The sequence below is a fragment of the Glycine max genome, chromosome 10 (genome assembly GCF_000004515.6).
Source record: "Glycine max cultivar Williams 82 chromosome 10, Glycine_max_v4.0, whole genome shotgun sequence".
NCBI lineage: Eukaryota > Viridiplantae > Streptophyta > Magnoliopsida > Fabales > Fabaceae > Glycine > Glycine max.
In genome coordinates, this window is record NC_038246.2 from 39,958,819 (window position 1) to 39,985,294 (window position 26,476).

At 33.2% G+C, this 26,476-nt stretch overlaps 1 protein-coding gene and 1 pseudogene across 6 annotated transcripts; one reads left to right on the top strand and one right to left on the bottom strand.

The window, feature by feature from the left end:
• The first annotated feature begins 496 nt into the window (after positions 1–496).
• On the top strand, positions 497–4,881 carry LOC100788250 (bifunctional TH2 protein, mitochondrial). Of its 5 annotated transcripts, XM_041005760.1 has the most exons (8): positions 498–926; positions 1,397–1,505; positions 2,100–2,390; positions 2,531–2,945; positions 3,046–3,312; positions 3,982–4,082; positions 4,534–4,590; positions 4,686–4,881. In XM_041005760.1, the coding sequence occupies exons 1-8, from the start codon at positions 607–609 to the stop codon at positions 4,689–4,691; spliced, it is 1,566 nt and encodes a 521-aa protein (XP_040861694.1). In that variant the 5' UTR covers positions 498–606; the 3' UTR covers positions 4,692–4,881. The 5 variants fall into 5 exon arrangements, with proteins under 5 accessions (XP_040861693.1, XP_040861694.1, XP_040861696.1 ...); XM_041005759.1 differs by having other exon boundaries at positions 497–926; positions 4,534–4,881; XM_041005762.1 differs by lacking the exon at positions 3,982–4,082.
• An 8,259-nt stretch (positions 4,882–13,140) lies between these two features.
• Positions 13,141–17,781, bottom strand: LOC100793342 (inositol phosphorylceramide glucuronosyltransferase 1-like; annotated as a pseudogene). The gene is made up of 10 exons (XR_136860.3): positions 17,542–17,781; positions 17,224–17,344; positions 16,889–17,075; positions 16,602–16,765; positions 15,811–15,914; positions 15,515–15,656; positions 15,301–15,435; positions 14,719–14,998; positions 14,474–14,597; positions 13,141–13,626 (listed from the first exon to the last, which is right to left on the bottom strand). The product of XR_136860.3 is annotated as an inositol phosphorylceramide glucuronosyltransferase 1-like (transcript).
• Positions 17,782–26,476: the final 8,695 nt, after the last annotated feature.

Sequence of the window (26,476 nt, forward strand, 5' to 3'; positions counted from 1 at the left end):
ATATATATATATATATATATATATATATATATATATATATATATATATATATATATATATATATATATATATATATATATATATATATATATATATATATATATATATATATATATATATATAACTATTTTTTTTATATTTGATCACAAATTATTAACAGTTAAGTTGATATTAAAAATATAACATAATATGATTTATCATAAATAATCTCAATTTGGGTGTAATTACTTGTATTTGGTATGATGGTTTAAAATAATTTTAAACATTATTCAATTATAATTCATCATTTATAATAAATTTAAATTTTATAATAATTATCTTAAATATCATATATTAATGATTATTTTATATATTATTTTATACTATCAGTATTCATGAGATTAAACAAAAAAACACATTTATTACGGGCCATGAATATCTTTAGTTGGGCTTGGCCCAAACTGAGAGGTGGCAAGCCAGCCCAGGAACAAGAGTAGCACTCGTCTCTTTCTCAGTCTCACTCACTGTGTAGATTGTAAAACAAACACACAGGACAAGAAAGAGAGAGAGAGAGAGAGAGAGAGAGAGAGAGGCATCGGCGTCTTTGTAATTGTTGATATTTGATTGATGCGCATGCGGTGGTTCCTCCGAAGCCCAATCATCAAAACCTCGCTGCTGAATCTGAGCCCTCCAATTTCGTTTAGACCTCACTGGGCGAGGAGGACCTTCACTTCTTCGAGATTGTCAATGGCGGCCATCCACAACCACAGCAACAGCAACAGCGAAACCGGACTCGCGAGACGGTTTTGGATCAAGTTCACTCGTGAATCCATCTTCGCCATGTACACTCCCTTCGCCATCGCCTTGGCCTCCGGTAATTTGCACATTGATTCCTTCCACCATTACATCGCCCAAGACGTTCATTTCCTACGCGCCTTTGCTCAAGCGTGAGTTCACTCTCCTCCTCCTCCTCCTCCTCCTCAATACCTTAACCTTGCTTTGCTTTTCTCTTCTATTATTATTATTGTCCCCAGTTTGGTTGCTGAGAAACTTTACAACTAGAATAGAACAATTATTATCTTCTATTATTATTAATTTTAATTTAATTTATGGTTGTTCCAAGTTAGTGCCACTCAATTCATGTCTTTGGAATTTTATTTTATGTCTTTTTCCTTTTTGTCAGTTTTCTCAGCAACCAAAACTGGAAGGTTAGATTATTTGGTCAAATTGTATATGCATTCATTGAGGTGAGTTTCGGTCTTTAAATCTAGAAAGAAACAAAAAACGCCGTGCAAGACCTACTCTACTCCTCCTACCCTTTCTTTTTCTTTAAATATAAGAAAAAATTGTTTTAAGGTTGTGCAAAATAATTTGGTTGTTTAAAGGTTCTTCTTTGTGTTTAATTATTGTTTCGCAGGTATGAGTTGGCTGAAGAGTGTGCTGATGACGACGATGCGAAACTTGGAATCTGTGAGTTGAGGAAGGCAGTTCTAGAGGAGCTGAAGATGCACAACTTGCTGGTACAGGTAAGACGATTTTCCCCGTAGTGTAGGCATGGACTAGATCAGGGTCCTCAGATCTTACTCGTTACGATTCTGTAACTTATATTTCTGAATTGTGACTTAATTATGAAGCATTCCAGGGCAAGAATGTCATTTTCCATGATTCTCAACTTGTAATAGGCCTCGCGATTAGTATCGTAGGCTTTGTGTGCAAGTAGTAAAGGAAATAAATCTCTTCTATATGCTGATTGGATCCCTTGTTTAAAAAACTCGAGCAATTTGCATGCATAATAATTAAGTTTTATATGTTGGAGCTTGATTACGTGGGACATCCATTCCAGTGGAACAGGGAACTGAGTGCTTGTAAATTATTTCTGGGAAGGAAAAAAATGTATGATTTTTGCCTGAACTTCACCTCAGTTAGTCTATTATTATTATGACAATGTGTGTGAGATTAAGCCAATCTTTAAACTTCAAATGTATGTGATGTATGTATCATATTGTGCTAACTTCATGAAATTTTCAAACTGCCAATTTATACTTCACATGCTTAAATTTTTTTTCCTTTTACCACCCATTTAGCCTATATTATTTTGGTTTTTCGCTAATGGTTTGTAGGAACGGGAGTTGGACCTTGCCAAAGAGCATGGTATTAATTCTGCAACTGTTAAGTACACAGAGTTCCTGCTGGCTACAGCCTCTGGGAAGATTGAAGGACTAAAAGGTCCTGGTAAACTTGCTACACCATTTGAGAAAACAAAAATTGCTGCTTATACTTTAGGTGCCATGACTCCTTGCATGAGGCTTTATGCCGTTATGGGAAAGAAGTTCCAGGAACTTTTGGATTCCAATGAAAGTACTCACCCATATAACAAGTGGATCAACAACTATTCCTCTGATGGTTTCCAGGTTTGTCATATTGACAGTAGAGCCATACCATATTGCCCTTGTGGGTGCTTGGATACTGTTTTGAATCTTGGTCAAATATACATTTTAGTCATGGCATTCTTGCACCCCAACTACTCAGTTATTCTTATATTTTAATTTAGGCTACTACTCTGCAAACTGAAGATTTGCTCGACAAACTAAGTGTCTCTTTGACTGGTGAAGAACTTGATGTCATTGAAAAGCTTTATTACCAAGCAATGAAGCTTGAAATAGAGTTCTTCTCTGCTCAGCCACTCTTCCAGCCAACTATAGTACCCTTGACTAAAGGACATAAGCCTGTGGAAGATCATCTCATTATTTTTTCTGATTTTGATTTAACATGCACCGTAGTTGATTCGTCCGCCATCTTGGCTGAAATTGCCATAGTGACGGCACCAAAATCTGATCAGAATCAGCCTGAAGATCAAATTGTTCGGATGTTATCTTCTGACCTCAGGAATACATGGGGTTTTCTATCTAAACAGTATACGGAGGAGTATGAGCAATGTATAGAAAGCATTATGCCTCCCGATAGATGTATGGTGTTTTTGTGTTTTCTTTACAGTAGTCTTAAATGATTAGGCAGAGCCTGTTTTCCTCAGACTTAGTTAATTGGATTTGATCTTGTGTTTTGCAGTGAACAATTTCGATTACAAAGAATTGTCGATGGCCCTTGAGCAACTTTCAAAATTTGAGAACACTGCAAATAATAGGGTTATCGAGTCAGGGGTACTCAAGGGTATAAGTCTAGAAGATATAAAGCGTGCTGGAGAGCGTCTGATACTACAAGATGGTTGCCCTAACTTCTTTCAGAGCATTGTTAAGAATGAAAATTTGAATGCCAACGTGCATGTTCTTTCATACTGCTGGTGTGGTGACCTCATTAGGTCTACTTTCTCTTCCGGTACATATTCCTTTGCATGAGCTGTAATTTCAGTACTCTTTGCTATCACTTGTATTCCAGTTGTTAATTTTCAGCAACTTTTGCATTTGGAATTAAAATCCTTTTCTGTTGGGACTTCTATGTGAATCAATTATTGTTTGCACTCTAGGACTAGGAGTCCTCCTAATCATGCTGTGTTGCATAGAGTAAATTGCTTGGGTTGTTGATGAACACAGATGGTATTGTGAGGTTTATGCAACTTTCTGATGCATTTTGCTGGAGAGTGACCATGTTTTCTGTTTTTTTATCATTACTTTTACTAGGGGATACAACTTTTGAATGCTTCTCATTCCTGCTCTACCCATGGTTATGGTAAGGGAACTTTTGTTACTGTTATGTAACAAAAGTGGAAAGCTCTGCTGGAATTTTTGACCCACTTTAGCTAGCTTCTTTTTTGCTACTTTGATATTTTTTTTATAACTTTCAGTGATTTAACAACAGTTGATGTTTTCTTTTTTTTTCTCTCTATAATTTTAATAGTTGATGTCTTTCTTGTTTACTCAAGTAGTTTATATCTTTTGTGGTTTCATATTATATTCTTTATGTGTACTTTTTGCTGAGAACTTACCAAATTGATTATATTTTAGTTTCCTATTGTCTTATAATTTTATTTTTCTAATTTTTGAGCAGCTGATTTAAATGAGTTGAATGTTCATGCTAATGAGTTCACTTATGAGGGATCTGTTTCCACGGGTGAAATTGTTAAGAAAGTGGAGTCTCCCATTGACAAGGTTGAAGCTTTTCGTAACATATTGAAAAATTGCAATGATGACAAAAAGAAATTAACTGTTTACATTGGCGATTCAGTGGGTGATTTACTTTGCCTACTTGAAGCTGATGTAGGAATTGTGATTGGTTCAAGTTCAAGCCTTAGAAGTGTAGGGACGCAGTTTGGTATTTCATTTGTCCCATTGTATTCTGGCTTGGTTAAGAAACAGAAAGAATATGTTGAAGGAAGCACTTCTGATTGGAAGGGTTTATCTGGCATTCTTTACACAGTCTCTAGTTGGGCTGAAGTGCATGCTTTTATTTTGGGTTGCTAGTCTTATTTTGTGTCTCGCACCCAAATTCATGCTAGGCTAAAAGAAAGAAACATATATATAGTGCAATACAAATACACAAGCAGGTGGCTAATTTTATAAGCGGCCACAGATTATCTGCTGTCTCATATTTCTCTTACAGGATATTGCAATTCAGAGATATGGTGTCATTCTGATTAGTGGATATGCTGTAATCAGGGTATCTGCGATTTCCTGGACTTTTCTCATGTGTTTCTTTGACATTTGTGTTTGCTCATTGTTATTGATATCTTCTTTCCCCTGAAATCTTGTCAGGTATGAGAAATTCCAGACAGCAATAATACAAATGCTTGTTAGATCAGGACATCAATTCAGGTTTTGAAGTGTTGTACTGGTATTTTGTAGGCTATTGCCGTTCCATAATTTTAAGAATTCGGCAGAGATCCTGTGTATTTTCAGTTGACTCCTTGATCATTTATGAATGCACATGCAGAAGTGATGTTCATGTTTATATTGGGACACTTGTTTTATTTTATTTTACTTGATTGTTTTTCAAATAATTTTTGGCAGATTTATGAAGTTTTTCTTAAATATGTGGGGGAGGTTAAGAATGCAATAGCTGATGGCCTTTTTATGTATGTTCTGAAAATACATAATTTATCAAACTCGAGGGAATTAATTTGCATATGAATAAGAAGAAAAGGTTAGCTAAATGGAGAAAGGAAAGAAAAGTTGAAAGATACATCATTTGAATTAATGTGGGGAAACACTATCTGCTTAATAATCATTAAAGAGTTGTATAGAATAGAAAGTTTTTATTTTATTTTATTTTTATATACAGATAACTGATTTTTTAAAACCTTTTAAATTTTTAGAAAATGATGAGTTAGCTGTACCTTCAAACTGAAAGGATTTCAACATAGAAATAAAAAAATGGATTATGTTCAGAAACAAAATGGGATAATGGGAATAAATTAGCATTTTTTTTCTTAATTTTTCCATTCATTAGAGAAAACAAGTCATGACTAATCTAAAATTCAGTTGAGAGATAAATAAAATCTAGTTAAGAATTATTTTTTCAAGAATTGAATTCAAGTAGTATCTGAATAATTTAACTTTAATTAAAACAAATTAATCACTTATATTTAATCGTTTTTTTTTTATAAAATCGGGTTTTTGTATATGAAAGTTGTTATTTCAACTTATATCTTGTTTCCCTTTATTTGGTGGATAATAAAATAAAATTAAAACTCCATGAAACACATTAAACACTTCCGCATTTCCTTTACTTGGTGGGGGCACTAAAGTGGGACAAATGCTTTCTTTTTATTTATTCTAGTGCATCCACATAAGGAATCTTTTTTATTTGCTAAGTTAACATAAGAAGTCGAAAAAATTCATTATTTTATTGGGATATTATTTTTCTTCTTTTAAAGTGGTTTTTTTTTCTTTTCTTCAAAAGAACTGTCACGGACTTGATCAACTGTCAAGAAAACTCTTATAGCTCACACGAAGAAGATCACGTTCCCACAATTGAACAAATAAACTTGATGGGACTTCAAATGGAGAAAATAAGCACGTTTCCACAAAATCACACTGTCTCGTTTGCACAGAAGAGAGTCAAACAAGAGTGTTTATTTATTAAATTTGTGTTGCATTTGTTTGGGATGTACGGGTATACCGAGAAATTGGGATGAAAACAAGGAGTAATATAGTATTTTCTTCGGTAATAAAAAATTAGGGGGAGAGGATGATGCTAAGTCAAAAATAGGGAAAATTTCTAGACTCAATAATTTTACCTCATCCCAAAGAGACAAATAGAGATACCAACTTGCAACTTGTGAGAAGCCTGAAGCCTTGTCTTAGTCCAATCAACCAACCTGTTAGGTTACTAAAAAGCAATATTTTCATGAGAATTTTTAAAGTAATGAAAAAAGAAAAGAAAAAAAGGGAATGAAATATAAAATAAATGACGTAATAAATAGAGCTAAAAAAGTTATAATAATTCTAAATGAGTGCAAATCACCGTTGAAATTATTTTCAAGACAATTATTATAAAAATCAATAAAATTATCATAAATAATTATTTATGATTGAATTATAATAAAAAATTATTTTTCACTATTTATAAATGACCTATTTTCTCATATAAAATTGCATTGTAAAAATTATAAGTAACATTATTTAAAAGAAAATAAAAGTGAGGTCTAATAACAACAAAACAGATAAATTTTCAGTTGAAAGAAGAAAACTAATTACTTTAGGAAGCTGATTCATCTAGCCATCACCTGTTAAATCCACAATTTTAGCCATATAATATACAACTTTGTATAATAGTTCCCTCTGCCTCAAAATGCACTAGATAGAGAAAACTTCGACATTAAGAATAAGAGCATCCTAATTATAGTGAGACTATAAGACATATAAAACATCACTGGTATTATTAAATAAAGATAAATTACTTTAATAGATATATAGTATTATGCAAAACATAGAATTTAAATTAAGATACCAAAAGTCATTTGGTACAAGTAGTTTGATACTTATGTCCCTTGATCAATGTAAGTTTGATTCTTAATTTGAACATGAAATTACAATTAGAGACATCACTTTACACCCAAAGTGGTTCAATCCTTCGAAGTTAGGTGTAAATAGAAGCTTTATATATTTCTCAGTTAAAAAATTAAATTAAAATTGACTAATTTAAGTGATAACATTTCGTGTGGGTTCCATTTATGTTAAAAACAAAAAAAAATGTTTTTATTAAATGATGAGATGACAATAAGTGCATAAAAAACGTGAAGTGAAAATATAGAAACTATACCAAGCAACTTTGCTGTGAACTGAGAAAGTTTAACCCGAGTTTGTTCAACTTGATCCAAAACCAAAGGAACCAAACATGTTGGATGCGTTGGGAAAACCGTTCCAACTACGTTGAATGGATGTTTCCCACTTTCTCATGCAAAACAGAGAAGCCAGGAGAGACTTGTTTTGGCGTTCACTTGGACTGGACGTGGATACAAGCATGCACTTAATAGTTAACACTCGGATTACAGTACTCGATTTGACTAAAATAAAATCTACACTTCTGAGATTAGTTAACTTCTACCACAGGGTAACTTTAGTTTATGGTGCTTAGCTCTGTATTTGAATTGAAAAAGAATCCATTATAATGCCGGCTAAAATTTAAATGCCCCTTACTTCACAAGAATTAAAGAATTTAAATAACTTATTCAGTAGTATTAAATTTATCAATAATTTTATAGTTTATATAATATTGAATTTAAGCAATGGCTTATGGAGTTGTGGTTATTATTTTTGTCTTGAGGCAGAGTATCACAACTTAGAAAATTTTTTGGTGCTGTAGGAGTAATCTCATGAGCTAAAACAAAACACAGTAGTAACATGTAAAATTGAATTTGCTAAACCTTGAAAGCGTGCAAAAATTTCTGAGTCAATTTGTCTTGAGGCTTGAGCCTCGGCCTCGAGAATGGTGACCAAAAGTGGTCGCACAGTTGTGTGAATAGCACTCACCAAATAATACAAAACACAGAAAAAGTCGTACACTTTTTTGTGTAGGTAGTAACACTGGGGACAAGGGGTGCTCTTGCTTTCTTTTCCAGTTACTAACAAATTTCTTAAACAGTTTTAGCTTGAAATTTGGGCCGGTTAATTGCGAAAATTCTTTGTTTCCCAAACTACAAGATATTAGATATATATGGTTGAGTACAATAGAAGAACCAGGAAAGCATCCACCAAAATCATGGGCACAACCAATTATAGATTTTCAAGTAAAAAGATAAGATGTATGTATATTGAGAATTGAATTTTTATCACTAAGGTTTAGGTGATTTAAATATAAAGTGTAAGATTGCATTTTAATATATGAACCTTAGTTAAATAGATGCATTGGAAGTTGTTTTTGTTTCAACTTCCAAGAGAGTTTATTTATTATATTTGATAGCTATCTTCACTATAAATAGAGAAGATAATTAATAGTGAAACACAACACATGAGGAGAGAGTATGTGAGAAGAGAGATTGTGAAATAAAGTCATTTTGTTGAGAGAAAAATATCTTTGCATGACAGTGTTATCATCATTTCTTGTAATCTTTGAGTGAGATACTCGAATTTGTAGAGTGATACACTATTTGATGTGAGTTACAATTTTGTAATTTTTCCTATAATGTAATTTTTGTTGTATTCTCATGATCCTCTTTGTGGGGGTCGATAATTTTATTTGTGAGAGAGTTGATTACCCAACACAACCACACAATCATCTCCAACGACTTTATCAACCTAAACAACAACCCTAGTTCATACTTTATCTAAAGCTTTACTTTTTCATTAAAGAGAAAAAACAACCTCACTTGACCTACTTCAAAAGGAAGGATTAATGCGAGGTTGCATAATTTGGACTCATTTACTTTACAATTAATAGAATTTTGTCCTGGTTCCAAGCCTTGTGACAACTCAAATTGTAAGCATTAATAACATACACTAACTGCCAACACTGGATAACCTTGATAATTAATTAGCTATAGGAAATAAACTACTTGGTTGTTCAAGTCTACGATTGAAAGTTTTAAGGCCACGAATATTTTGATAGCCATAGCTCAATGAGTTTCTTTATTCTGTGAGACTTTGTTTTGGTACAATAGATGACAAAGAGATTCAAACCCACCTTGTATAACCCATCTTTTTTAATCATACATGCTAACAAAATGAAATTAGTGTCATATAAACATTGCATTGTTCATCAGCCTGCTATTGATGGAAGAGCTGGTTAGGTCCACCATATAGATAAACAAAACCCCTCCAACTCAATGCTCTACGCACAAATACAACAAACAAAATTATTCTTCAGTATTAATAATTTCTTTAAGTGACATCTGATTCCACAATAGTAATTTTTGAAAAATCTTAAGTAATAGAATATTCCTTCTTTGTCAATATTCGTACAAGAAATTATGAATAAATCCAAGACACGGGTGAACTAGATAGACCCTTGGCATTTATGTGTATTAATATAGAATATTGTTCCATCCATCTCTCGTGTTCTAAGAAATATATATCCTCTTGAAAGAATAAGTAGCAACTCTGTAGCCTCTTTTCCCACAATCTCCTTCTCCAAATTAGTCCTGCAGAAGAAGATCATCATGAGGGGCTTAAAGACGAGAACAACACCAATTTTGTCCAAGTTCACGCCTTTGTTGGAGCCATGGCCAAATGATGCTACAAGAATGGAACTAGAAACCTGATCAGGACATTTGACCTGAGGAAACCTGCCCTCTAGGCAAGTCTGATGCTTGGCTTTTCATCCCTGCTGTTGAGAATCAAATAAGGCATGGCTCATCTCATGAGATTATTTAGCATATTATATCTGTTTGATATTATTATAAGTTTTCTGTTTACCACTCCTCCTTCCTTTCCCAGCTGGGACAATGATATGTTATGTATATCTTTCTCTGCTCTACAGCAGCTGCATTTGTAATACTACTTGTATGAAAGCTTTATTATACCTCATTTTTTTTTTCCTTTCTTTTTGTTCAATTGGATTCTTAGTTTATTGTATTGATTATGTGCAACTGGCATGGCCAGGTAAGAAAAAGAACAAAAAAAGCTTACTGGTTTCTCTAAATTAATTAATCAAAGATATATATTATTTGCTGGATTTATCATAGCTCTTCCAATGAGAATATAACCACATGACATGATCCTTTCTGACTTTATATTATTGAAAGTAACTGCTACTTCCCATATGAGATATTCAGTGTGTGTACACTTCTAACGGCGAGGGATTAGTGTTTCAATTGTACAAGCTAAAATGATGATTGACTTAAAGCAAAGTAATAAAATGAGAACATGTTTAGGAGAAGAAGAAAAGAAGGAATATATTACTCAAGCAGCCGGCCATGACTTATATGTATATTGGTTAATAATTGTCAGGTTAAAAACCATGCTATTCCAATTGCAGACTCTTCAGCACGCACAGATATGTCAATGATATATGAATATAAAGCATGTATCATGCATCTACATCTTGTTTCAGATCTAATGAAATAATGTGATGATTCTAAGTTTAAAGGAAAAATTGGATTGTTGACGGAGGACTAAACTCTCCAAACAGCTGGAAACTGGAAATATTAATTCTTGTGGATGAAATGTATTGAACATTTGCCTACAATTCGCAGCTGCAGGAAAGGCTTTTTAGTTCCATCAGTATCCAATTGATGAAGTTAGCTGCAACTAATATATTGCTGTGATAAATGCTATATAGTTTTTTGACCCAGTTTGAAATTTCATGTGTATGTCTTATTTTAATAATTTGATACTTCATATTATTACATACTACTAAGTACGGTCAAGAGTGCACTTGGTTTCACGTTCACTTTTTGATCAACAGTCCTAGCGTATACCTGAATGGTATTATGCATCTTTAACTGAAGTCATGAAAGTCTTTATAATCATCACTCTCCTTCTTCTTATTCAAGATGTTGATTAGGACAAAAATCAAACTAGTTTACCTGGTCAAACTTCTAACAATTATACCACTTGAGTTCATATTAAGTGGCCCCAAACAATCTGTGGTAAATCTTCATCAAAGTTTATCATTGGATTTAACGTTAGAATGTGCATATCATGCCCCACTCAAAACTTATATGCATAGGAGGGAAATAAAATATATAAATTGAGCAAATTAGTAGTTTTCATCTACCACACCACACTTTCACTTTAGGATAAGCATAATAATTATCGTCAAGTCTAACCTCAATTTGTCCATTATCAACTTTATTTTTTCTTTATTAAATATGAGTTAGTCGCCATGTGTCCCACCTGGAAGAAAGTGATGCGCACCAACAAGTATAACTATAACCTGCCTAAATAAATAAATAAATTTGTATTGGCTTTTGAGTCATCAAGGGCAAAAACGACAAGCCAAATATATATGATTAACTTTGTTTGATAATTGATACTTTGATTAGTTATCGAGGATAGTTCAATTATACTGAGAAAATCCAGAATCCAACCTAAGAGTAGCACCTGCTTCCAATTTAATCAATTTCTACCTTTTTGATATTTTCCATTCTCTGTTTTGGCTTCTAGTGGCAAAAATTTATGTTCATTGTGAATTTATTTTTTTTGAGTAATTAACCACTATGATTAAAAAGATACAGACTAATAATTAAATAGTTTGTCTCTTTATAAGTGCTACTTACACTCTAATAGAAAATAGATCTTCTATGAATAAAATCACAACTAGATTTTCTTGTGCGAGTTCCACTATCACTGGGAACAGGTATGGCAAGTCAAGACTGCTATGAAATCTAGCATAGAACTTGGTCTTGAGTTAGGCTTTGCTTTTATGGAGCAATAGTTTATTTTTTTTTACTAATAAATGTTAGTTTGTTAGTTTTGATAGAAATTTCAGTAGGGAGATTCGAACCCACCATTCTTCCTCCTTCTTTTTTTCTTCTTCAACCATTAGTTCATTCTTCCTCCTTCTTTTTTTCTTCTTCAACCATTAGTTCAATCTTGTGTCACAAAAAAAAAATGTTTATATGATGTTTCTACCTGTTTTAGGGTGTAAAATGTTATTTTTCCTTGGATGCCATTGCTACCTATTTTAACAAAGTTAACACAAAAAACAGTGAAGATATCATTCTAGTAATTGCCATCTCTCATAGAAGTGGATCCCATACCGAAGACAAGGACGAAAAGAAAAGTATACTGAAAGACACAAATCGGCTCTCTTTATTATTAAGAAAAGCAAGGAAGAGAGATGAAAAGGAAGAAAATGACAAAACTTGAGCTTTATATCTCTCCCTCTTTTTATTGTGCAAGATATGGATAATGTATAAAACTTAAAAAGGTTCTGGGTTGTAACCACTGTGCACCTCTCATTATTTGGTCAAGACTTGGTCAGTGCCTTGATATTTACTGCAATACTGAGTTCAACTCGGTGCCAATGGGCAATTGGCATCATTCAACATCCACGGCAGAAATTGAAATTATTGTTAATGCGAATTGATAGAAGTGATTAAAGATTCAATACAAATTCTCACCTTTTTCGTAGGCGTGAGTTTGAATTCCTGTGGCATTACTTTCCTCGCTCAGTGGATAACCCTTCACAAGGAATTTTTCTGGTGCCATAGAACTAATTGAATAGTTACAATTGAATGAAACTTCTTGCAATTCAAGCCTATGTAGTTAATTCTTTAGGTGGGTCTATGCTGAGTTGCTGACAACCACTATATGTCATCAGCACCCTGCTAACAGTATTGGAGATGCCTCTCCAATCTTAACAATTTTTTTCCAAGAAAAAAAAAAGAGAGAAAATCATCTAGCAAGCTAAATTTTATGTAAACAACGTATTAATCTTTAATGTTAAACAAATTCAACTAACAGTGCAAGAGTTCCGAATTTATAAAATATCTAGTGATTAAAGCCTATGAGGACACCTCATAATCTTGAACAAAAATGAAACTAACTCATGAGCAAAAATGTACGATTTGTAGTTTGACAACTGTGCAAGTGGCATTCTCTTCCTAGCCTTCAAGAAAAGGATGTTTCAAGAACAAAAATACAAGTTTCGCTAATCACATAGGTGCCTACTTTTATTACGCGCAATTTCGACAGCCATTTCACATCAAGCAAGCACGTTCTTTGAAAAACAAAACACGTTTATCTTATTCGCGACTCAGTTGTAATTTCAAAGGAGCGACGCCATCTTTTACAATTATAATAAAAATGTAACAATGGAAACAAGGAAAAATACATTATGATTCATTGACAAAATTAATGTTACATTGGTCACTAGAACAACGTTACCCGTTAGTTGAATACAATAATAACCATCACTAAGTCTCAACATGAGATAAGTTAGATGAATCAAATGATTCAAATGTTTTTGGGTTTTTACCAAAAACTAAGCTTTAAGAGTTTTTCCTGAGATTTTTTTGTGCAGCCTAATATCATGCTTTTTTTGCATTAGCAGCCCAAGCTCGGTTGTGTATGGCAACGTATCCCAATCCTCAATGACGCATATTTTCTTGAAGTAGAGGTGAATAAAATAAAATAAAAAATCTACCAGAGTTTGCACCAGATCAAAGAATTCAATCAACAACAGAAGTTTGCATTGCGTGCAACATCCCTCTCTTCAAGCCCTTTCAGAAATGATCTGATTGCAAGACGTTCGGAGGAGTATGTCAAGAAACATGCTAATATTGCGCCCCCAACAACCATCAAAGCTAACCTGTTAGAAATATAAATCAAAATATAAGTGTAAATTCAAAGAGAAAGATTTGAAAAAAAAAGTTTTTTTCTCTTAAAAAAACTACTTAGAATTAAAGGACAGAACACACCACTTCAAGCTGAATGCATATCAAAAAGAGAAGATTATTTTGGTAGGTTCCATTAAATTTCAATTTCATGGGTACTATAGAGGTGGCAGTCTATGTGCTAAAAATAGGCAACAAAAAGCACCAGAATACAACAGAAGACAGAAAAAGAGAAACCCTCCTGATTCAAGTATGTTGCTCTCTCCAAAAACACATACCTATCTGTTAAGAATTTACTTCACTTCTTCCTCCCTCTTAAGTAAACAAGAAAACAACAGCAAACAAAGTTACTAAAATCCCTAATTGTCTCCAAACCACCATTCCAGCTTAATGAGGTAGAAGAAGAACTGAATTAACATGTGAGCCAAAAATATGCTAAGAATGACCAATGAAATGGTTAAATAACCTTACAGTTCATGATTGCACCTCCGTTTCTTAGGGTGGATGAAATTGAAATCACAGGTTGAAAGCCTATCAGATGCACCATGCACGTGACTATATGTTACCACTCAAAAGAAGCCATTGCAGACTGTAGTTTCTTTTAAATTTGGATTTTGAAGTTAAATAATAGACTATAGTCAATGATTAGAAACACATACTGAGAACAGAGTGCTATTTTTAAAATTTAAACCATGAAGACGGATAATGAAATCACACCTAAATTCCTAAAATAAACAGAAAGTCTATAACAAGATCAAGCATGATGGCAAAAGTGCATATTTCAATATGATATCTTTACTAATAAATTCAAAGGAAAATTACCGTAAAAACAATGCAGTGATCCCAAAAAGAAAAGGCAAAGATGGAGTAGCAATGGCCAAGAAGGCCATCCCTAATCCATAGAACCACGTAGCAGCATCACATGATGACATCTGACGCTGATGAACTGTTAATGCAGATGAGATAAAATTAAGGACGACAATTTAAAAAAAAAAAAAAAAAGTCTTGAGGAACAGTTAGATGAAAGACAAAACCCCCCAAATAAGCTCTACTCTGGCAGAACATACCTTTTTCAGAATCATCATCAGAAGATTCAGGATGAGACAACGAGGAAGGCATTTGTGATGCAATAATCCTTCCCCGATGATAAATCAAATTTAGATAACCTCCAAATAGTATAAAGAAGATTGTGAATGTCCATTCATACATCAAAAGCAAACCAGTCCATGGAGCCACTTGTCGTGGTACTATAAAGATAGATAATCCAAGAGACACCACTGCAACCAATAAACAGACAGAAATACTGCCCAAATATGCAGGCACCTTGTACTGAACACCATTTATGAGCTGTTTAACACCATAAATAATACTTAGTATTGCTTATAAAAAAATGCATAAGCATAAGCAGCATGAATATCCAACCACAGGATTTGGATCCTCTAATGTGAGAAACAGCCTCTTTGCATATGCAAGGGTAAGGCTGCGTACAACATCCCTCCCCCATACCTTCGCATAGCGAAGAGCCTCTGGACAATGGGGTACGAAGTTTTTAATGTGAGGACATCACATTACCCAGTCATCTGATGAGTATGCAAGAGCCTCACATGATCCAAATCCCTAAATAAGAAGATATAGAAGCAAAAGATGACCTTATGAGGGGAATTGAAAGTTGAGGTAGAAATGGTAGTATATGCAAGTGGCACCCTTGATTTAATCCTGTAATAAAGGTGTCTGACATGATCGCATAGTGAATTTCTACAACAGGAACCAAAGTACCTCTGATTCTGCAGAAAATACAACATTATGAGGCACACGGAATTCCTAATGCTTAAAGAATAAAATCAATCCATGATAAGTACTGACCTTTAGAAACGAACGACAACAGCAGAACAGCACAGCACAAAATGGTAGCAGAAAAAGAAACTTCACAAGATAATTATCTTTAGGATTTTGGCCCCCTCCAGTTCCAGGAAGGGATTCCTCCAGCTGTTCCCTTACATTCTGCAGCACAAACAAGGTAAAAGCAAATTATTTAACATTTGTCACAAACTTCAACTTAGTCACATGACTACTTAAGCAAGATGGCCTTTTAAAAAATTACTGGAAGACAAGTTTTTGAGATATTGCTAAAATAGGATAATAAGTTGCACAAATACCTGCAGACATCAACAGGTTTCACAAGCCAAGATGTCCACCAGTCCCAAGGCTTAAGAGGACCTAGTGTATAATGAATTACACGGAGTTCATTCTCATCCACCATCCACTGGACAAATCAGAATGAATATTTATATAATTGAAGTAAAAGTTGCAATGAATAAAAAAGACATATTTAAATGCATATATTTGGTATGTATGTGAGAGAATGTGCGAAATATTCAAACTTAGAAAATTAAGTACAAGAATCTGAGTTTCAACTCCTGAAATGTTCATCCACCTCCCACCATTTCAAAATCAGCTTCAATTGATTGAAAGGCAAAGGTTACCTACTGCATACTTGCCCATCAATGTTTGCATCTCCAACAAAATCTTCTCAAAATTTACCAATTTCTCGTCCACATTGATCCAAGCCTCAATTATGGCTTCCATCCCCTCCAGTTTCTCTTCCAATTCATTCAATCTCTCTATCACAAACATCATGATCTTAATTTTTATTACTTCAATTAAAATATTGTTTCCAACTATCACAAAGAATATCTGTTAAGACAGTAGGTGTTAAACTAATTGCATCATGTGAATTGGAGCATAAACTAAACAACAAACATGTAGGACTATTAGCGGTTAAACATTAATCAGATAAGGCAACTGGATCTAACAGGCATCCATCTGAACTCAAAACTCAAATAAGGAAGTTACAAAGGGAAGTAACAAAAAGGGAGATGTATCACTGTTGTATTGCCCCTTATTATGTATAAGTAAGGAACCATCCTCTTATTTACCTATATTCCAGTACCTTGTTAGCCAGCATGTAAAGACCAACGTCTGCATTATAAAGTGTGGAAAGTCGCTCCATTTCAGGAACTGGTCTAGTATCCAACATGTCTGGGGACAAATTTGGTTCAAAAAGATGTGCGTTGGGAAATCCAGAGTAATATGAATTGAGAAATCCCTGGTCCCCTGTGAAAGCAGGAAGATAGATGATGCAAATTGTTCAAACATGTCAGGTTCAAATCCTCATCTAATACAAAATGCATATAATATTAGTACAAAAAGGAAGAAAAAAAAGAAAAATGATAATACCTCCAGTGTAAGATGGCAGAGTTTTTACTTTGCTCATCATGTCATTGAAAATGGTAGCAGATGGCTGCACCACCATGACTCCCGAATTCAACCTCTCAGAATGCTTTTAAATTAGCACAGAATTTTCCACATTTGAAAAGTTCTTCAATATTCTTAACCACTATAGTATCAGCATCAAAATAAACAACTGCAGGAAAACATTCAAGACAGCCAATAAATCATAGTGCATAAACATGAGAAGCTACATTCCATTTGAAAGGCAATAACCTAAATGGAAAGTTTGAGTATCCTCCACAACTTCCATAACTCGACACAAGAAAACATAAATACTTTACCTTTCTTGTAGTCAGTCATGTTAAATATTTTGAGCTTCGTTTAGACACCCCAAAATCTCTTTGGACGTACTTGATTAGGATTCGCCAATAAACTAATCTTCTCAACTATCCACCCATCAGCCTACAAAAAAACCAATCATAAAACCCTTTACCCTATCCACGAGTTCTATAATCAACAGTATCACTTAATAATAAGTTATAACTAACAAAATCTAGGATTCATATAAAATGAAACACTGATATTAAATTTAATATAAAGTGATCACAAAATTTCATTTCTGGTTCCGCGTTAATACATTTCGCAAAGGAAAAGAGTACCTGGAGAAGGGTATTGGCATAATCAGAGACAACATCAGAGACCAAAACGACCATATCTTTGTTGGATCCAGTGTCGCGTATCGATTTGCCGAGAACTCGAACGCCCAACAGGAATTCATCTCCGTACAGTAGAGTCACGTATGCCACATCAGTCCTCTCAGATCCCAATGATTGAACTGAAGCCAACAAAAGTATCAGCCATAACCATATACTCGGACACAATGCTAGATGCACCAGCATTATTGTTTGGGCATCCAGCATTTTTTGGTAATTCCAGAATTACCCTTGAGTCTTCTTCTTTCTTTTTTAAGTTGTTTTTATTGATTTGTGGCATTTGCGCTTCGTTTTCTGCCCCGTAGGTTTTTGTCGTTGAGTGAGGTGCCGCTTGGGTAGAGGTGAAAGTGTTACCGGTGGGTGGTGGTTGTTGCGGTGGTTGGTTCGTCGTCGAAGGTACACCAGGTACACGAGTTGGTGTTGCTAGTTCCCCTGAGTGAGTTGATTCGTATGTTTAATTTCAACATACAGATCAACTTGATGCATAAGGTTTATATGGATCAACTTGATCCATATGGTTTATACGGATCAAGTTGATCTGTATAAACCATACGGTTTAATTTTTTTAATTATAAATATGTTTATATGTAAATTTGTAAAAAATATTATTTGTTTATACGTGTATTTGAAATAATTTGTATGTAGGTTGATATAGAGTTTTTTGTTTTTAATATATATGGTTATGAATTGTAGTATTTATAAAATGGTATGCAGTAAAAGATTATGTTGAGTTTTATATGATATTATATGTATAGTGCGGTTAGGTGTTGTATGTTTGTCATGTGGAAATTTTTAATTTGTTGTTAAGATGGACGAAGATCAATGGATGTATGACAGTATAATGTCTGAAGAAGTTGATATGGATGATGAAAATGAACAAGAATGTGGTATGAATGAACAACATGTTGATTGTTCGGATGCGTTCGATACTTATCAGGTAATAATCTTCATTATTGTTATTAAATTGATAAAATGAATATCCCTTTGAAGACTAAAATTGTGTGGGTTGTGTTGTAGGTGTTTGCTACCCGAGATGATGTTTTGCAGTGGGCTCGATCAGTAGCTCATGAAAACGGATTTGTAACAGTAATTATGAGGTCAGACACAAACACTAGTATTAGAGGAAATATTTCATTTATGTTAATTGGTTGTGAGAGGAGTGGTCAATATAGGTCTAGGAAGAAAGATTTTGTTAGAAGAGATACTGGGAGTAGGAAATGTGGGTGTCCCTTCAAGCTTCGTGGGAAACCAGTGGTTGTAGGGCAAGGTTGGATGGTAAAGTTAATGTGTGGGAGTCATAATCATGAATTGGTCAAGTCATTAGTTGGGCATTCATACGTTGGACGATTGATTAAGGATGAAAAGACAATTATTGTTGATATGACAAAGTCAATGGTCAAACCAAGAAACATTCTGCTAACATTGAAGGAGCACAATGTCAATAGTTGTATAACAATCAAACAAATATACAATGCAAGAAGTACATATCGTTCTTCCATTAGAAGAAGTGATACTGAAATACAACATCTAATGAAGCTTCTTGAACGAGATCAATATATTCATTGGCATAAATTAAAGAATGAAGATGTGGTACGTGATATCTTTTGGTATCACCCTAATGCAGTGAAGTTATGCAATACATGTAATTTGGTGTTTTGGATAGATAGTACCTACAAAACAAACAGATACAGACTCTCACTACTTGACTTTGTTTGTGTGGCACCAATGGGGATGACATTCTCTAATTGGTCAAAAAAATGTTGGATGTCTGCGGAAGTTTGGTTGATTGTCCTTTGAAACATCAGTTCGATGATTACCTTAAGAAGTTTGAAATTGTTTGTTCACCCTGGCTAATGTTTGCTGACTATGTTAACGAAACATGGATAATCCCCCACAAGGAAAATTTTGTTACAGTCTGTACAAATAAGGTGATGCACTTAGGAATAAAATAACAACAAACAAGTATGAAAATGTTCAAGTTTGTCTATTAGGGTTGATGAATTGATGGATTTTAATTATTGTATTTGTTTATTGTTTTTTTGTGTATTTCAAATGTAGGGTTGAATCTGTTCATTGAACTTTAAAAAGAGTATTACAGAATAACCTTGGAGACTTATGTAGTGTTTGGAATGCCATGAACAACATGATCATGCTGCAACACACTGAAATTAAAGCATCCTTCAAAACAAGTACACATGTGGTTGGACATTTTTTAAAGTTACCTTATACAAGAGGCTTTTTGGCATGGTTTCAAGGTATGTTTAAAATCATATTGTTGTTAAGTATGCGCGTATACATTATGCTGGCAAGAATCCTTCTCGTTGTGGTTGTATCATGAGAACTATGCATGGTCTTCCTTGTGCATGTGAGCTATCTAAATATGTTATTAGCATCCCACTAGATTCAATCCATATGTTTTGGAGGAGACTAAGTTTTTCATACCAAGGGTTATCTAAGCCCTAAGTGACTATAAAGGAAGAGATGGAAACCATATCTAAGCGATTTGAGGAACTTGATGTTTGTGGTAAAGTAACTCTAAAGAGTAAACTTCGGAAAATTGCATACCCTGATCAAAACTCTATGTGTCCTCCTCCAGAAAAGATCAACACTAAAGGTGCACACAAGAAACTCATGAACAAAAACCAAAGATCAACAAAGCATGATTCGTCTTACTAGGAGTATGTTGATGCTTTACATTCTCTGCAAAATAGTAATTATTTAGTGAAGCGTAGTGCATCATCTTCTGACCAGCCCATTCCAAGAAGGATCATGCCGATGTTGGATCAATTTCATCTGTTTATACACGATTTCATTGACAACATTGTGGATGTCAAAGCTAACGGTAACTGTGGATATCGTGCAATTGTTGCTTTATTAGGTATGGGTAAAGATTCTTGGTCCTTGGTGTGCAACCATTTTCTTAAAGAACTTGGCAAATGGTCAGATGATTATATCAAGCTCTTTGGTGGCACAGACAGATTCAAGGAATTAAGGAGGTCCCTACTTGTTGATGGGTTATCCATGGTATGTAATTTATGTTTTACTTTTTAAGAATTAACTTTAAATAAATGTGATGTGTATATTTGTTTGATTCACATTATTATGGATAAGTGGATGGATATAACCGAGATGGGATATGTCATTGCACCAAGGTATAATGTAGTCCTTGTATCGTTGTCTCTAAAACAAAGCATGACGTTTTTTCCTCTTAGAAGTCAACCACCAACAGATGCTTCTGTGTATCGCATAATATGTATCGGTCACGTCTATGACAATCATTTTGTTCAGGTAGATTCAAGATAGTCCTATTTTTAAATTTATGCAATCATTTATGTTATAATAAAGTAAAATTGTTTATGCATGTACAACAAGTTTATTTAAAAGACCATTGTCCTTTACTGCCTCTAGCATTGTTATGGTCTAGGAATTGTCATCCTCAGGCAAAGCAGTGACTAACTCCATATATTAGTAGAATGCATCAGTACAAAAACTTGATGATGTTGAAAAGAGACTATGTTGACATAACTGAAGACTGAACATCTAGCTTCTAATGACTTTGTAATGTCTTACATTAATATATAATTGTTAGGCTGCATATTCACATAATTGTCAGTATCTTTGTTACGTTAAACTTAATTGTTTAAGGTGTAGAACTTATGAATTTACTGTGGCGTCATTACTAAGGTTACTTGATACGTTTAACGGTTACGTAATTTAAAATAATTTGTTAACGTTAACCCTAATATTTAAAGGCATAAACATAGACTAAAAATTATAAACCAAAATAAGTTAACATTTAAAAAATGTTTGGGAAAACCAAAATGTTGTCAAATACAATAAAATTATAAACATAGTCCAGATATTGAAATATAAAATGGATGGCATCTATGGTTGATCCGTGCGTCGCCTTCGTCCGACCTGACATAAACATTGCCCTCTGCTGTGACACCCCTAGCCATTCTTAAACAGTATTCCATGACCTCGTGTATTTTTGTGCCTACAGTGACTATCCTTAGGTTAAGCAAATGCTTCAACCTTTCTCCGATTGCTTGGCAAGCCTCCTATGACATTGAAAATAACCGATAAAGTATTACATTATTTCAAAATTAAACTAAATGACATTTAATAGAACATTAATGCAACATTATTTACCACTGCATGTCTAGGTTGCTCCACATCAAAAGCGGCATGTGTCAGTGCTGCTGCTGGTGCCACTGGGACCTCAGGGATATGAGGCTTCACATATGTGTCATCTTGCATCACAGGTGGATGTCTGGCCGGATCAGCAGATTGTGCCGGTGTCATGAATGAATGATAAATATGAAGAACCACTGCATGTAATTTGATGCACATTGTCATGGCAAAACACAAATATGTCTCATTGCTGTAAGATAGTCAGAGAAATGTATCCACATGTCGTCAATATCTTCAAATGATAACATTGAACCCTAGTCTGTGGAGGAACGGTCTGAACATATCCAAATTGTTACACCACCCTCTGGTTCGTGTCTGACGACAACGGGATCTCATTGTATATGACCTGAAAAGCATGAAATCAAATCAAAATCCTGCACTACACAGTGGTCACCGTAAGGCATCCAGCAAACATCAGCAATCGTCAGTTCATCTAGACTTACTGATACGTCGATGCTGGTAATGACTTCGAAGAAGCCTTCGTAGCAATCCACCGACAGACACGTGGTGACATCTCATCATAGTCTGGATCACTCAAAGATTCAGCAACAGAGGAAAAATGTTCATGTATCCAACACTACAAAGATTAGATCAAAATAAAATAAATGTCAAATTAACATATTAAAAACATATTAATAACTTTTTAAAAACAATTAAATTACAATAATTGACAATAATTACCTGTAATAGGGTGATGTAACCAGCAAGCTGTCGGTTACCGCTCTTACAAGCATCATTCAAATGATCATACATATGAACTAGGGCAGAAGCTCCCCGTCTGTAGCTTCCATTCTGACTCAAGTTTTGGAAAGCGTTTAAAAAACGACATGAACATGTGTTGCACTCTTGTTAGCAAAAAGAATGCAACCTAACAAATGCAACAGATAAGCACGAGTTGCAATAGTCCAATGTCCGACCTCACATTTACTCTGATAAATATCTCATAGCCACGATAGGTGTACGTATGCCCCATGACATTGTGTTGTCTCAGCTCTAGCTTCCTCTCCAAAGACTTCAAGTAACTCCACCAACATTAAGATCGCTTCGTCGACATGTAGAGTCTCGAAGCTGTGGAATGTACCTATAATAGGAAGATGAAATAGAGAGATCTATCATTCAAGGTGATGGTCAACTCTCCAATAGGAAGATGAAAACTGCTAGTTTCCTTATGTCACCTCTCCACAAAAGCAGATATAAGTCCCTAATCGCCAGTGTCCATTGAACATGCGATTAAAGGACTTAATCCTGTGGCAACGACTAGCCCTTCAATTTCAGGAGCAGGCCTCCCAAATTTTTGAACCTTTCTTCCATGGGAGGATAACTTCAATTTAGGACGTTCTTGTAAAAAAAATTAAATGATTCAACAACTTATAAAAATAATAATTAAAACTATGACAAATTTAAATAATAACAAATACTTAACAAATAAATTTAATTAAAAATTTTAAATACCTCTTCATTCCATACGATGACTGCAACATGGTCACCATAGTCAATTAGCATTGATGGGTCACGCGGCTCACTTGGAAATCCTTCAGCATCATCAACAGCTTCTTCAGCATGTGCATGTATGTCTTCGGTCACGTAAGGAGCATCCTCAACGACAAGGGCAGCTTCCTATTGCCTACGTATGGATGTTGTAGGCCTTTGCCGCTAGAACATCATCTGAATGATGATGATCCTCTCTCCCTAGGACTCTACCTATAACCCTGACTAAGGCACGACCTAACCCTCTAATTCTAATCATAATCTACAAATTTTGACACACATGCATTTTTTGGTCAAATTCAATATTTACTATTAAAATAAACATAAATAACTACAAAATTTATAACTACAAATAATATATGAATATTTTTCATTGAAATAAAATAACACCATTTAAAACTATTTCATAACAGCATATATGACTACATAATTAAAACACAAAATTCATAAATAAAATAACAACTACATTATTAAATAATATATGACTATTTTTCATTGAAATAAAATAACACCATTTAAAACTATTTCATAACAACATATATGACTACATAATTAAAACACAAAATTCATAAATAAAGTAACAACTACATAATTAAATAATATATGACTATTTTCCATTGAAATAAAATAACACCATTTATAACTATTTCACAACAGCATATATAACTACATAATTAAAACACAAAAATTCATAAATAAAGTAACAACTACATAATTAAATAATATATGACTATTTTTCATTGAAATAAAATAACACCATTTATAACTATTCCATAACAACATATATGACTACATAATTAAAATATAAAATTCATAAATAAAATAACAACTACATAATTAAATAATATATGACTATTTTTCATTGAAATAAAATAAACAACTTCAAAATTCATATATTTACTATTAAAATTTATAACTATTTCATAACACCATGCAATCATACATATTATTTTTAAAACGCAAACAATACCTATTTTTAAAACAAAACTAACAAATAAACTACCTATTTAAAAACATTTTTCAAAACATAAATACCTATTTTTAATTTTTTTTATTTGGATTAAAAAAGGTCATACGGATCAACTTGATCTGTATGCATTATACGGATCATATAACACTTATGGATCATGTTGATCCGTATGAACGCACAAAAGGTTCGTATGACTCATACGGATCAACTTGATCCGTATGCGTTATACGAATCATATAACACTTACGGATCATGTTGATCTGTACGAACGCACAAAAGGAAAAATGAAAACCCAACCATTAACGGAGACACAAAACTTACCTCGATGGTGGAACAACAAAACGAAGTTGCAGGTCCTTAATGTCGACAACGAACCACCCAATGCACGACAAACGAACCTCCAAGGAAAGCAAACAGTGCCAAGAGGAGAAGAAGCTCGAACGTCGTCACGAAAACAACCAAACGACACAGGAAAGAGGGACGTACGGAACGCGTGAATAGTGTTGGATGTACATGTTTTATATTTTAAGTGAATGACATTTTCGTTCATTCACTTAAAATGCTGGGTGCACCTAACAACATCCAAAATTTGGTTAGGATGGGAGATTGCCACTAAAGTGGTAAATAAAATTGTTTGGACGAAAATTAATTATTGATATGATTAATAGATATTTTTTTATTCATGATATGATTAAAAAAACATATATATTCTCTCATTTTCTAATTATAAGATCCAAAATGATGAATTTATATTATTTTTTCTATTTATTAATTTCAACTTAAATACTCTTAACTAATTATACTAATAAACAAATGATCAGAAGAAAGACAAGAGTCCATAAAAAAAGTATTAATGATATCAATAGATATTTTTGTATATGAACTTTAACTTTTTGAGTCCATTTAAACTGTAATCTTTTTAGCTCAATCCATTTAATTAGCTTAACGACATGCTTCATGGACTGTTCACACTCCATGGGCTTTTATATCTTAAAAAATGTATTTTTTTATGGTTTCATAAAAGTAAAATAAAAATAATAACTAGACTAATAAAATAAAAACAGCATGGGTCATTTTACTTGAAATTAACTACATTTCAAAATAGTCAACAACAAACCAAAACCATAAAGAATGATTCTCATACATTGAGTGATTAATTTGGACTATAAAATGATAACAAAGGATACATAAAAAGGGTTTTTAGTTTGATTTTTAGTCACTTTCTTAATTTATCTTTTAAACAAATATTTGTTTTTAAAAATGTTTGAAAAATAGGTTAAATTTCATATTTTAAAAAAAAAATTGTGAACCTGGACTTTAGCTCACGGGCTAAATGATGCGATTATGACCTTACTAAAATACAACTCATTTAAAATGTGGACTTTGTGAGATGGGTTGTGCAAATTGTGGGTGTGAACTTAAATGGGCATGTTTACCTACTATCTAGCTCTAATTGAGTCTTATAAATAAAAGCAAATGAAGTAATAATTTCTAAATATTCTAAAACAAAATAAAATAAAAAGCATGTATCTATATAATTAAGTCAAGCTTGTAAAAAAAAGTCAATATTGTTATAAGAAAATTTTAACTGAGCTTCTAGGTTTGAAATTTGGCCTCTTTTCTCACTATGACATTCCTACAATGGTAAATGATCACATCTGAAAGTTAAAAAATAAAATAAAATTAGCAATCAAATTTCAAAATTTCAAAATATATAAATTAAACTTATTTCAATATCTTTTGAGAAATATGAAGAGTTACATGCTAATTTAACCATATATATGTTTTATACGTATAAATCATATTTAATGATATGCTATCGATCTGATAGTTTTTTTTTTTTTTTGGAGAAGTCTGATAGATTTAGTAACCATTTGTCTTGAAAAATTATGCCAACCTAACTATGTGGCCGGCTAAAAATGAATAATTATTCATTCAGCGAAAAAAATGAATAATTATTGGTAAGATATTTTTTTATAAAAGTGGTAATAAGGTTTTAACTTAGGACCTTGTATAAATTATTTAAATCCTCTTATTACTATGTCAACTCTAGTAAGTTACTGAGATTTTCCCTTAAAAAAAAGTTAGTGTGATTTAAAAAACACATAAAATAATAAATAACTTGAAAATTTATTAAATTTTGTTTAAAATCTTTAAATTGGCAAAATTTCAAATTATATAATTGAAAAAAATTTCCCAAAAACATAAAATTTTATTTCAATTATCCTT